The sequence below is a fragment of the Cervus canadensis genome, chromosome 8 (genome assembly GCF_019320065.1).
Source record: "Cervus canadensis isolate Bull #8, Minnesota chromosome 8, ASM1932006v1, whole genome shotgun sequence".
NCBI lineage: Eukaryota > Metazoa > Chordata > Mammalia > Artiodactyla > Cervidae > Cervus > Cervus canadensis.
In genome coordinates this window covers 48,503,628-48,517,816 of record NC_057393.1, presented here as the reverse complement: position 1 = coordinate 48,517,816, position 14,189 = coordinate 48,503,628, and the positions used below count along the sequence as shown (strand labels likewise).

Below are 14,189 nucleotides of genomic sequence, written 5' to 3'. Positions count from 1 at the left end.
AAAGTTATTGTCCTATATAAATATCTGTGTTCTGTGAGTCGTGGGGGATGGAATTCAAACAAATATATATACAAATAGTTATAATTGTGCTAAGTGCAGCAACTGAGAAATATATATGTGCTATGAAAGTTTTTAAGAGAGAAATAATACTTTTAAGGAAACTACACGTACAAAAAGACTGAGATAGGAATGAGCTTGACTGAATTCTAAAAACTGAAACAAGATAAATAAGAGGGGTGCCCATGGGGGATTAGAGTGAAAGATCAGGCAGAAGAGTTAGGCAAGGGCCAGATCGTGTGGGATCTTACGTACAGACTGAGTTGAACATTTTTAACTGTCATTTTGGATTTTGTGACATGATAAACCACCCCAAACGTCAGTGACTTGAAACAGCTAACATTTATTTTTCATGATACTGTGGGTCTTCTTGGCATTTCTTTTTCTGAATTTGTTCAGCCAGACCCAAATGGTAAAGTTTATGTACATGGCCAATGGTTGGGATGGTTTTGCTCATTTTGGTTACAGAGTGCCCTAAAATGGCAAGAAAGGGCAAATCCCAATGCACAAAGACTTTTCACTTGTTCTATTAATACTTTTGCTGTTATTCTTTTGCCCAAAGCAAGTCATGTATCCAAGCCCAGAGTCTGGGCAGGGAGACTAAAGACTGTGTGTACTAGAGGGGAATTATATATTGACCATTTTTGCAAACAGTCTGTCACACTGACAGATTTTAGAATATATTTTGTGATTTTAGAATATATTGTACATTGTTTCATCTTCTTCTGAATACAGTACAGTCTTCCCTCGGGATTTACCTGAGGGATTGGTTCCAGGATCCCTTGAAGATATGAAAATGTAGAGATGCTCAGGTCCCTTACAGCCAGCCTTCCATTTACAAGGATGCAGAATGGATACAGAGGCCAACTACATAAATGTTAATATTGGAGTTGGTTGGTAGTGTGTACCATCCTTTTTGATGGGTTGGCCTGTTAAACCATTCTCTCAACCTTAATACTTCTCATTTTACTTTTTCCTATTAAGGTTCAGCGAACTATTGCCAAACAGATTCAGATGGTTCGGCAAGTTGGTAAAGGCCGATATGGAGAAGTGTGGATGGGTAAATGGCGTGGTGAGAAAGTGGCAGTGAAAGTGTTTTTTACCACTGAAGAAGCTAGCTGGTTTCGAGAAACAGAAATCTATCAAACTGTGCTAATGCGCCATGAAAACATACTTGGTGAGTACACATTTGATTTTAGTTCCATATTCTACAAAGTTAAAGGGATGCTGGTGGAAGCCTAGCTCAAGAGCTTGAAAACATACGTGAGCTCAGCTGTGTGCATTTGGCTAAAGGAAACCTAGTGGAATACATACTTTAAATACAACCCAGTCCTGAATGCAACCAGCCAATCTCTATACATACCTCAGATATTTTGGAGTTGGGTTTCAAACCACTGCAATAAATCAGATAGAGCAATAAAGCAAATGACACAAATATTTTGGTTTCCAAGTGCATTTAAAAGTTGTTTATACCATACTGTAGCCTAAATGTGCAGTAGCATTATGTCTAATAAACAATGTACATACCTTAGTGTAAAAATACTTTACTGCTAAAAAATGCCAAAACAACTACAGTAGTAACGTCAAAGATTACTGATCATAGATCACCATAATAAGTATAATGATAATGAAAAAGTTTGAAGTTTCTTGAGAATTACCAAAACATGACACAGGAAGTGAGCAAATACTGTTTGAAAAGCGGCTTCTATAAGACTTGTGGTAGGAGTTGCCAGAGACCTTCAGTTTGTTTAAAAGTCTCTAAAAGGTAATTTAAACAATTTTCTAGGTAACTTTAACTATGTGTACTTTTGCCTCCTGTAAAGGAAATTACCCCCCACCTCTATAAGATGTAGCCTCATTTATGTTCTATGCTAGTAGGTCTCTCCCCTCACCCCCATTTACACAATACCAAAATAACCTGGGCATGATTTGATCAGTATGGCGCATAAACTCATCTACCTTCCCTGGCTTCTTTTCAGCTACTATTTCCTTGCCCTTTACTTTAGAGAGTGCATAGCATGTTGCTAATAGTTTCCTACGCTAATTGTATTACTTTCTTAGAACTGCTTATTGAAGATTACCACAAACCGTGTGGCTTAAAACAATAGAAACTTAATCCTCTCCAGAGTTCTGAATGCCAGACGTTTAAAATCAAGGTGTTGGCAGGTCCAGGCTCTCTGAAGTCTTTAGGGGAGGACTCTTCCTGCCTCATCCAGATTCTGGTGATTGCCGGCTAACTGTCCTCAGCATTTCACACTCCAGTATCTGTCTTTGTTGGCACGTGACCTTTCCCCCATTGTGTCTGTGTCCAAACTTCCCTCTTCTTGTGAGGCTACTAGTCATTGAGTAGGTATCCACTGTAATCTAGTATTCACCTCACCTGAACTTGATTATATCTACAAAGACCTGTCTCCAAATAAGGTCGCATTTATAGAGACCTGGTAGGCATGAATTGGTTGTGGCAGGGAGGGCTATTATTCAACTCAGCACTCTGACCTTCTGAAGAGAGGGAGGATAAAAGGAGAAGGAAAGAAAGCCAGTATCGTGAACTTGCTTGTCAGTGAACCAGGCTGAAAAGGCAGATGTGATGAGGCATTGATGGGCAAGTGGGTGATAGCTTAGTTAGGATCGAACTCTTAGTTGAATATAGTAGAACTGGACATGGAACAACAGACTGGTTCCAAATAGAAAAAGGAGTACGTCAAGGCTGTATATTGTCACCCTGCTTATTTAACTTGTATGCAGAATACATCATGAGAAACGCTGGGCTGGAAGAAGCACAAGCTGGAATCAAGATGGCTGGGAGAAATATCAATAACCTCAGATATGCAGATGATACCACCCTTATGGCAGAAAGTGAAGAGGAACTAAAAAGCCTCTTGTTGAAAGTAAAAGAGGCGAGTGAAAAAGTTGGCTTAAAGCTCAACATTCAGAAAACTAAGATCATGGCATCTGGTCCCATCACCTCATGGGAAATAGATGGAGAGACAGTGGAAACAGTGTCAGACTTTATTTTTGGGGGCTCCAAAATCACTGCAGATGATGACTGCAGCCATGAAACTAAAAGACACTTACTCTGTGGAAGGAAAGTTATGACCAACCTAGATAGCATATTGAAAAGCAGAGACATTACTTTGCCAACAAAGGTCCATCTGGTCAAGGCTATGGTTTTTCCACTGGTCATGTATGGATGTGAGAGTTGGATTGTGAAGAAAGCTGAGCGCTTAAAAATTGATGCTTTTGAAGTGTGGTGTTGGAGAAGACTTTTGAGAGTCCCTTGGACTGCAAGGAGATCCAACCAGTCCATTCCTTAAGGAGATCAGTCCTGGATGTTCATTGGAAGGACTGATGCTGAAGCTGAAACTCCAGTACTTTGGCCACCACATGTGAAGAGTTGACTCATTGGAAAAGACCCTGATGCTGGGAGGGATTGGGGGCAGGAGGAGAAGGGGATGACAGAGGATGAGATGGCTAGATGGCATTACCGACTTGATGGGCATGAGATTGAGCAAACTCTGGGAGTTTGTGATGGACGGGAAGGCCTGGCATGCTGCAATTCATGGGGTCGCAAAGAGTCGGACATGACTGAGTGACTGAACTGAACTGAACTTAATATTTAACTCTAAAGTAAAGGGCAAGGAAATTGTAGCTGAAAAGAAAGCCAGGGAAGGAAAGAAGCCAGGGAAGGTAGATGAGTTTATGCACCATACTGATCAAATCATACCTGGGTTATTTTGCTGTTGTGTAAATGGGGGTGAGGGGAGAGACATGGTAGCATAGAACATAGGTTAGTTAACCAATACTTTGGCCACCTGATGCGAAGAACTGACTCATTGGAAAAGACCTTGATGCTGGAAAAGACTGAAGGCAGAAGGAGAAGGCAATGACAGAGGATGAGTTGGTTGGATGGCATCACTGACTTGATGGATATGAGTTTGAGCAAGCTCCAGGAGTTGTTAATGGACAGGGGAACCTGGAGTGCTGCAGTCCATGGGGTCACAAAGAGTCGGACACAACTTAGTGACTGAACTGAACTGAACTGAACTTTTTAATGTGTCCGCTTTTCAGTTTGAAATGAAGAGCGTTTTCCACATTCCTTCTTCATAGCTCTTGATGCTTAGGGAATCATGTAGATTAACAGCATTCCCTCCCGTTATTATATATGTGATCTTTTTCTTAATCGTATTATCATTTTTATGATTAAGATTATTTAAATTAATTACAAAAGTATAGACTTATGTGTAAATGACAGATAAAAATTTGGGTAATACATTCAAGAGATGTTGTCAGGTAAGTTAAATTTATATTATCTATAGATGATACCCAAGTTATTCTCAGTATCCTGAATGAGCATCTTTTATTCTTCCTAGCCACCTCTGATAACTAACCTTTTAAACTCATCAATTGAACAGGTTTTATAGCAGCAGACATTAAAGGTACAGGTTCTTGGACTCAGCTCTATTTGATTACTGACTACCATGAAAACGGATCTCTCTATGATTTCCTGAAATGTGCTACACTAGACACCAGAGCCCTGCTTAAGTTGGCTTATTCGGCTGCCTGTGGTCTGTGCCATCTCCACACAGAAATTTATGGCACTCAAGGAAAGCCTGCAATTGCTCATCGAGACCTAAAGAGCAAAAACATCCTCATCAAGAAAAATGGAAGTTGCTGTATTGCTGACCTGGGCCTTGCTGTTAAGTTCAACAGGTGAGTTTTGGAATTATTTTAATCTCCTAAACATATTTACCTGTTTGTATTTGTATTCAGGACAGTGGGACTCCAAACATGTGAAAAAAAGTAAAGTGAATGTGCTAGTCACTCGGTTGTATCCAACTTTTTGCGACCCCATGGACTGTAGCCCGCCAGGCTCCTCTGTCCATGGAATTCTCCAGACAAGAATATTGAAGTGGGTTGCTATTCCATTCTCTGGGGGATCTTCCCAACCCAGGGATTGAACCTGGGTCTCCCGCATTGCAGGCAGAGTCTTTACCATCTGAGCCACCAGGGAGGCCCTCCAAGCATGTATTTGTGCTTATGTAATTATAAATTAGGATTCTGGGGGGAGGTTTGTCTTAGTGTTTTGTTCTCATTGTGGTTTTTGTTTTTTACAAAAATTGCATCCTATTCTACATAATTCTTGATTTCCTACTTTTTATTGTCTTAGACATCTACTTCAGTTTATATAGATCTTTACTCTTTTTAACAGCAGTATGGAAAGTTTCCCATTTTATAGATTACTATAATTTATCCCATCTATGACCCAACTGATGGACATTAAAGTTGCCTCCAGTTCTATTATTTAAAAAGTACTTCAATGAATATTGTATTTTATCAATATATAATATTCCAGAGTACTTGTAAAAGTATTTCCTCATAATGGATTTCTGCAGACGGGGCTAGACAGAGAGTATGTATATATTAAACTATATTAATAGGTTTTCCCTTTAGAAAATGTGCATCAGTTTATACTCCCATAAACAAGATTTATGTATGCCATTGCTTCATCCCTACTTGATATTGTCAATATTTTTAAACAATGAGAATATCACATTTTTAGGAAACCATTGAAATTGTTTTAATGTTATAACTCTAGAGGACAGCAGCCATTTCACATTTCAAAATTGATGTCAGGCCATAAAATTAAAGTACATAATAAAGCAAACATCAAAAAAGTTAATCTTCTTCTGTCATTATTACAGTTTTCTATCCTATTGTTTTTTTCTATCAGGGGAGTTTTTATTGGCTCAAGTATTCATCAGATGCCATTTAAGAAAATATAAAGTACCTTATATTGATGTCCATTTCAGAATAGTTTCCAAAATCTTAACAGATCTGGGAACCTAAAAAAAAAGTCATTCATGTCTTCAAACTCTAAAATATACTCCCAAAATTAAAAAAAAAAAAACAAAGATAAATATTGCAATATGATTATGTAAACATGACTCACAATAGAACTAAGTTGGTTGGACCCATAAAGAAAAAAAATGTAATCCTAAATCACAAAGGATCACATGAGAATGAAAAAAGCAAATGATGCCTCTCAATTTTCACATTCACTTGTCCTAGGACATAATTACCTACCACATTTTATATTCAGTACTGTTCTCTTCCTTAGAGAGACACAGAACTTACTTGGTGACAAAACTTGGCCTGAACTGATTTGAGGTATTTACTGTCTTTATTTATTCAGTTAACTATGAATATTCATACTTAGTTTTTTGCTATGGACTTAGTAATGGTTTTAATTCAGTACTGCTCCAGACCCTGCTGGAGATGTTATATAATATATAGCATATATTTAAAGAGTATAACACTTTTTTAAAATCTGAAAGATGTTAAATTTCAAAATACATCTAGCCCCAAGGATTACTGACTGATAAGGAAATGTAGACTCATTAGATAGATTTTCATTTTATTTAGTTGTGTATACAAACACACATACACATAGAGAGAGAGAGAAATTCTGACTGTTACACAATGCAGCGAAAATAGAGGAGAAACGATTTTCTTCTTTTCCCTCAACCTGGACGTTTTCTGTCTTCTGTTTCAGTGACACAAATGAAGTTGATGTACCTTTGAATACTAGGGTGGGTACCAAACGCTACATGGCTCCAGAAGTGCTAGATGAAAGCCTGAATAAAAACCATTTCCAGCCCTACATAATGGCTGACATCTATAGCTTTGGCTTGATCATTTGGGAAATGGCTCGTCGTTGTATCACAGGAGGTAGGAGTTTAGGTAGCATGTCTCTGGTTATGTCTGTATACTCATCATTCAGAAAATAACAGCTCCAGTTGTATAATCTAGATGTCATCTGTGTCAGGGATCTCCAGGATCACTCTCTGGTTCTGTAATTGCATTAGGACTCTCGGGATTCAGGGTACAGTTGTCTTCATAGCAAAGATTTGTTACACTGAAAGGATACACATCAGAATCAGCGAAGGGAGAAAAAAAGGCACGTGGGGCAAAAGTTGAGAGGAAATGGGGCAGAAGCTTCTGAAAGTCCTTTCCCAGTGGAGTCACTCAGGATGTGCTTAATTCCCCAGCAGTGAACTATAAAAATGTGAAATATTGTCATCTAGGGAAGTTCATTAGAGATTTAGTACCCAGAGGTTTTTTTGGAGACTGGTCACATGGGCATCCTCTGCCTGGCATGTATCAAAATTCCAAACTTCTAGAAAGAAAGCAGGTGGTCAGCATAAATTATATTGTTTGCACAAATAGTCTAGGTACAAAGGCCACCCTTTTCATTTATATGAGTAAAGAGAGCTGTTTACCAGGCAAGTTCCCAGATAGCAGCTAAGTGCCAATCTTGCAAGCAGGCCTTTTATACAGATAGCAATTTCGGGTCTGCTTTATTAACTCATTTCTACATATTTGTTGTCTTTCTACTGCAGAAAAAAACAAAACAAAGAAAAAACCTCATTTATTAGTAGAAGCAACTGTGTACATAAAAAATAAGACTAAAAATTTAGGTTGAATGGTTCACTTTGCTTATTTTAAGGGATATTGGTATGTTCAATATGGACAACTATGGTGGGGATATAGAAAATAATCAGATATTTTAAAAGGAGAGTAAAACATAAATTTACTATTAAACGTGAATCATCTACTCAGTTATCTTTTCTTCTTTATGGGGGGAATCATAGTTCCTTAGTTCAGTAAGAAGTGCTGAACGGATTGATGTATTTTTTCCAGCCACCATTTTTGTGCCCACTGTTTTCTCACTCACTGCAGGAATAGTAGAAGAGTACCAGTTGCCATATTATAACATGGTACCCAATGATCCATCATACGAAGATATGCGTGAGGTTGTGTGTGTTAAACGTTTGCGGCCAATTGTGTCTAATCGATGGAACAGTGATGAAGTAAGTGGGATTCAGTCCTCTCAGGAAGTGATTGCTGAGTGTTGCCAAAGACACTTACCCACTCATGACATTCTCTTTACTTTTCAGTGTCTACGAGCAGTTTTGAAGCTAATGTCAGAATGCTGGGCTCACAATCCAGCCTCCAGACTTACAGCTCTGAGAATCAAGAAGACACTTGCTAAGATGGTTGAATCCCAAGATGTAAAGATTTGACAGATAAAAAATCGTGAGGAGAAATTCTAGACTGCAAGAACTGTTTTCACCCAAGGAATGGGTGGAATTAGAATAGAATGAGGATGTTAACTTGGTTCTCAGACTCTCCTCACTACACCTTCACAGGCTGCTAATATTAAACCTTTCAGTACTCTGTAGAATACAAGCTGGGAACTTCTAAACACTTCATTCTTTATATATGGACAACTTTATTTTAAATGTGGTTTTTGATGCCTTTTTTTTATTGGATTTCTATGAACTGCATCAAGACTTCAATCCTAATTAATAAGTCTCCAGTCAAACTCTGGGTACTGAATTACCTGTTCATAAAATGGTGCTTTCTGTGAAAGCCTTGAGAAGATAAATGAATTCAGCAGAGATGGAGAAATATACACGTTTGCCTTCTACCTGAAAAAAATTTAATCTATTTGTATTCTGCCTTTGTAAACAGCCTATGGATTATGGTCTGTTTGGGATACAGTACTGCTTAGTTTATGATAGTTTGTCATGCCTTGATGATGGTGTGTGTGTGTCTGTGTACATACGTGCATACCAGAGTTCCTCTGCTGCCATTTGAATTAGAAGAAAATAATTTGTGAATGCACAGGAAGATATTGGTGGCTGTGGGTTTTGTGCTTTAAAAATGCATTATCTGACCGAGATTTGCCAATCGCATAAAAGCCATTTACCTTGCAAGTGAGCTAGCTTCTCCACCAACTTTATTTTTTAACATTAAAGTTAATATAAAGGCCAAAAGGAGTTAAAAGTGTATGTAAATTTGGACTGTTTTCCTCCCACCACAAACTTTTTTTTTGGTTAATTGTTATTACTGTCATGAAAAGCATCCTGTCCAAAGTTGGAACTTCCAATGCCATGAAACCTTCTAAAGAAAACACTTCTTATTGAAGTGAATACTAATTAATGAATTTGATAGCAATGTAAGTGCCTACAACCATGTTCTGTATTCTTTATTCTCAGTAACTTTTAAAAGGGAAGTTATTTATATTTTGTGTGTAATATGCTTTACTTGCAAAATACGTGCTCCTTTACAACCATATTTTATACATGTACATACATTAATACTATAGAAACCAGCTCATGTGTACCTCATATCCCATCCTTAAGGGAAAAACATTAAAAGATCATCAGAAAAATATATAAAGTAGAAACTGCATGTGAAATCTTCACAATTAATTCAAAACAGTATATCAAATCTAGGACTTTGTTTAAGTTTAGGTATAGACTTTCATTAAGATGCCATCATCTCAGTTCTGTTTATGAAAGGATCCTCAAATTAGAAATTTCTGTCTCACAAGTTAATACACATTTGTCATCAACTATTTTAGACACTTAAATCATTTAAAATTTTTAGTTTTATGATTTCAGTTTCATAAGTTTGTGAAAACAGTGAAGGGTCAGGCAAAAAGTTCAATATCTAGTCAGTACCTGTATCTATACCATACAGCTCTTATTCAGTAACATATTTGAATATAATACATATTTCATGGATGCCTTGTTTTCCCAAGGAGTAACTCTGATCTACTTATTAAAATTATATTTCTGTAATGCCTTTTAAATATTACTGTCTTACTCTGAACAAACAGTTCATGGATGCATAAAGTGAGGATTTTCTTGAATACTGCATAAAATAAATGTGATTATCATAACAACATAGTAAAAAAAAACTTCAGAGCGGAGGAATCAGAGCCCGTATCTGTCCATTACCAAAAATGTGATTGACATTTAAGGATGAAACTCGATATATTGGTCAAATTTCACAAATTTGAAATTTGCTTTGACAGTTTTGACCAAGTTTAATAGTTTGCCATCTAACATAACTAAAGTTTGGAGTGTTCATCAAGATAAGTAAATTTATATATTGATAGTACCTAATAACTTGCTCTTTGAGAATGTTGTCCCCATCACTATACTGAGAAATATAGATGTTTTAATCTAACTTGCCATGTAATTTAAGAATAATTATGAGCTCTGATATAGTTAAAGTTAACCTTGATTTATTTTTTATTTGATAACTATAAATCTTGAAAATAATTTGTCATCCTAATAAAGGAAAATGTAAAGAAAGGCAAACTATTCTTAGAATTGTTAAATATTATGTGGAAGCAAAAATTCCAGGTAATATATGACCATTATAATTTTTTAATTAAATTGATCTATTAAAAATGACATCAAGGACTAACTATAGAAACTTGTTCAATAAAAGTATTTTCTAACAAAAGATGTTTTTTAATATTAATGGTCTTTAAAGAGCAAATGATGTCATATTTGAAATTCTGAAGCCTACAAAACAGCTGCAGGAAACCTATTTTTTTCTCTCCTCTTTTACTCTTATTCTTAAGTTTCTGACTTCATATTTAAAGAGTAAAAGAGGAAGGATTTCATAGCACCATAGATAACTTGTAAAACCCTTGAAGTCATTATTTGGTCCTGCTTACAACTTAGCATCTTAAAAATTTGTGGCTTCTGTCTCTCATCCCTTTTAGTAAAACATAAAAACAAACAAAAAACCAAAGCTACCTGAATACAACAAAGCTTAATCTTCCCTCAAAGAAAAGTCTCCTTATGAATTCTCTTTCTGCTGGTAAACATCTCTAGAATCAAAGGCACACTAGGATTGACTTCAGTGTGTCTATTCTAAGCTTTCCCTGTGTTTCTTATTGGACAAGTTTCTGAAGCATAAAATTTGAATCTGGTTTTTCTGGAATTGTTTTCATAAAAGATACTGCAATCACCATTTTATATTGCCTTTCCAATTTCAAGAGTGTTTTTGACCTTAGAAAGTGATTTAAGGTTCTTGAAAATTATGTTTTCCTAGAATGTGCCAGATTTTTAATTTATTCACTATATAAAAAAATATTTGGTACCTATTTTCCCCCAGATGCTTTGCTTTTGTTTAGAACAAAAATGGAATTCAGTGTTTAAAGAGTCATGCATCTCTAAGTTGGCCCAAGATCAAATTTGAATAATTTATTCCAAGCAAGATTTTATAAATTAAATTACCTGTGTTTCATGTTGTTTTGAAATGTTTCTAAATATCTAAGATAATTTCAACAGCAGAAATATGAATTAATTTTTTAAAAAACTGTTGCAGCTCTTGTACTGTTTAAAAGTGGTAATATTTATTGTTTGCTTGGGTCAGATGTTAAAATAGTAATGTAGCAGTTTATCTTCTTGCCTCAGTGCTGTTATGAGAGTCACAGTGAAAATTGCAGAGAGAGTTGACATATTCATAAAAATCAAATTAAATCTAGGGCAGCATCACATGAAGTTACATGTCAGGATTGTCCCATAAGGAAAGTATGTGAATACTGCTTTTGCAAAGGATTAAATATATTGTAATTTTAGCTTGTGCTCTGTACTATGCTTTCAGTGGAATTATTTAAGCCCATTTAGTGACTGTTGTCCTTGCCCATTTTAAAAACTAAAATGTAGTATATATTGTATAAAATGAAAGTATCATTATAGCTTAATTAGGAAAGTTGTACATAAACACTGAAAAGGGTTAAAAACAGGCAGTTTTATTATGCAATTGTAAAACACCAAAAATATAGATTCATCTTTGATATGTAATACACTAAATGTATTTTGTACAGCATCTGGTTTAAAAGGTGCCTTATTCAGTTTACCATTGATTGCTTTGTTCTATATATAGATTACATCCAATGTATCATTTTTAAGTAAATAACCTTATTTTAGTATACTTTAGTGATGTGTTTTGTGAAACTCTACTTTGACTATATTGTGTGTCAGAAGCCACGTGTCTGGTGAAATAACAAATAAGTTAGCGTACATACTGATGTCCCTGAGATGTGCATTTAATCTACCAGAAACCCAGTATGGGACACAGGCAGGTAAGTGACCACACACTCTTTCCTTTATGTAGATAAATTATAAGATAAATTACAAGCCTATTATAGCTGAGGGTTATTTTCCTTAAAATTTATTTTCTAATTCTAAAAATAGGTACACATTATAGAAATTTTAGAAAACCTAGGAAAGAATAAAGAAACAAATGAAATCATGCAAAATCCTATTGCCAGATAGTGCCACTACTTACATTTGGTTGTTTCTTTTCAATCTTTTTTGTTGCTGCATATTTCTTACAATGTTAAAGTCACAGTGTGTGGTTACATATCAATTGAAAATATAATTTTTTTAAAAATTGACATAGCATTCCACTAAGTAGATGGAACAATTTGTTTTTATAATTCCCTGTTGAATATTTGGGTTATTTTCATTGTTTGAGAAAATATAATCAATGTATTGAACATCCTTGTATATAAATCTTCATATACTTATTTTCTTAGGTTACACTCTTAAAAGTGGAAACAATGGATGTGAACTTTCAAAAGTTCTTCAAGATGAAAAAAAAATCTGAGATTCTTGATAAATACCACTACCTTGCTGTCCAAAAAGGTTTCTCATTTACACTCTCCAAGAGCAGTGTAAGAGTGCTCATGTCACTGCCTAGCCAGGTAATTTCTTGCAAGTTTTTTCTCTTTCTGCTAATAGAGTGCCTGATTTCTTGCCTGAAACTAGCTTCTTTTAAGAGTAGTGGAGTCCATTTATCTGACCTTAGTGTTCCTGCTGCAGCAGATGGTTTTTTTAAAGCTTAAACTTCAGGGAAGTAAAGGGAGCTTTCCTTCTCTCCTGTAGCAACAACATTTTCCCTCCTGCGCTTGGGCTCACCACCTACCAGAGCTGTTTTCAGCTGTGTGTAAATTCAGTCGGTGTGCCTTGTGATGCCTTTTCTTCGGCATTTGAACATGTTAAATCCTCATAAGAGATGTGGGACTAGTTGATGTCTCCCCCCACAAAAAATATATATATGTTGGGAGATACCCTATTATAGACTCCTTATCCTCATTTAGTGTCAATGTAAGACAGTTTCTTGAAATAATAGCATGTTGTGCAGCTTGATAAAGAAGAATCAGGGATTTCTGGGGCCTATCAAGTACATGCCAGCTTTTTTCCCATCTCTAAAAAGCTGACTTGAACTTCCCTGCTGGTCTGGTTGCCACAACTGCGCTCCCAATGCAGGGGGCCTGGGTTCGATCCCTGGTTAGGGAACTAGATCCCACATGCTGCAACTAAGAGCTTGTATGCTTCAACTTAGATCCTGCTCAGCCAAATTGTTTTAGACACTGTTCTTCTGGAAGAGCCTAATCCTTATAGGTAGTTTTAAGCAGACACAAATTCAGTCATTAAGTCTTCATTCTCTGGGAGAAATATTTCCCTGCCTATTGCTGGTACATGAACCATTTCTGGTACTTCATACTTCAGTTGGGTGCATATTCCTAAAAAGAGCCTGACTTCAGCCCTTGGAGCAGTACAGCTGAAGTGGACACAGTCCCTGCAGGTGACTGGCCAGAAGTATAGGCAGAGGCCATCTAATGGCAGTGTCACTGTTGCAGTCATGGGGAGTTAAACACTGAGCTCATGGTAAGAGCAGATGGGCAAGTCACCCTGAAGCTGGGAATCAGGAAGCAGAAACTTAGTTCAAGTACAAAGGTACGTAAAAAACAGTACTTCAGATAGAAGCAGAGACTAGAGCTGAAAGGTTAATCCCTAATTATCTTTTGAATTGCTATCTTTTTTAGATGCAGTATGTGTGGCTTACCTACTACTGCTCTGAACTTTATCTTCCTGGTTCTTGTCCAGTTACTTGCTCAGAGTGAAATTCAGAATGATTCTAGATGCCCCAGTGCTCCCTACCCCCCACCTCACTTAATGACCTAGATTTTAAACAGGGAACAGGAAATGTTACCATTGTTTTAAAAGTCAATATGAAATTCTTACATTCAGAGTATTTTTAAACAAGAGGAAGAAAGAACTTGGGCCTCTTTTATTTTTAGGTAGGGAAAGCCTTTTTTGAAAGCAGTTTTAGAATCAGGTTGAAGCATAGCTGTTGCTCCATTCTCTGTGCTCTCCTATGTGACTAAAGTCCAAGTAAGTGTTGAAAACCACCAGAAGCAGGAATGGGAAAGCTGTGGCAAAAAAAAAAAAAAAAAAAGAACCAACACTATT

General features: G+C 36.4%; 1 protein-coding gene across 2 annotated transcripts in view; it reads left to right on the top strand.

Moving 5' to 3' along the window:
• Positions 1–11,862, top strand: part of BMPR1A (bone morphogenetic protein receptor type 1A) — a 113,140-nt gene extending 101,278 nt beyond the window's left edge. For both annotated transcript variants that reach the window (XM_043476189.1, XM_043476188.1), the window contains exons 9-13: positions 1,042–1,234; positions 4,470–4,767; positions 6,611–6,786; positions 7,798–7,928; positions 8,016–11,862. In XM_043476189.1, coding sequence (XP_043332124.1) covers positions 1,042–1,234; positions 4,470–4,767; positions 6,611–6,786; positions 7,798–7,928; positions 8,016–8,141 — 924 coding nt within the window. In that variant the 3' untranslated portion in view covers positions 8,142–11,862. The remainder of the gene's footprint in view (positions 1–1,041; positions 1,235–4,469; positions 4,768–6,610; positions 6,787–7,797; positions 7,929–8,015) is intronic.
• Positions 11,863–14,189: the final 2,327 nt, after the last annotated feature.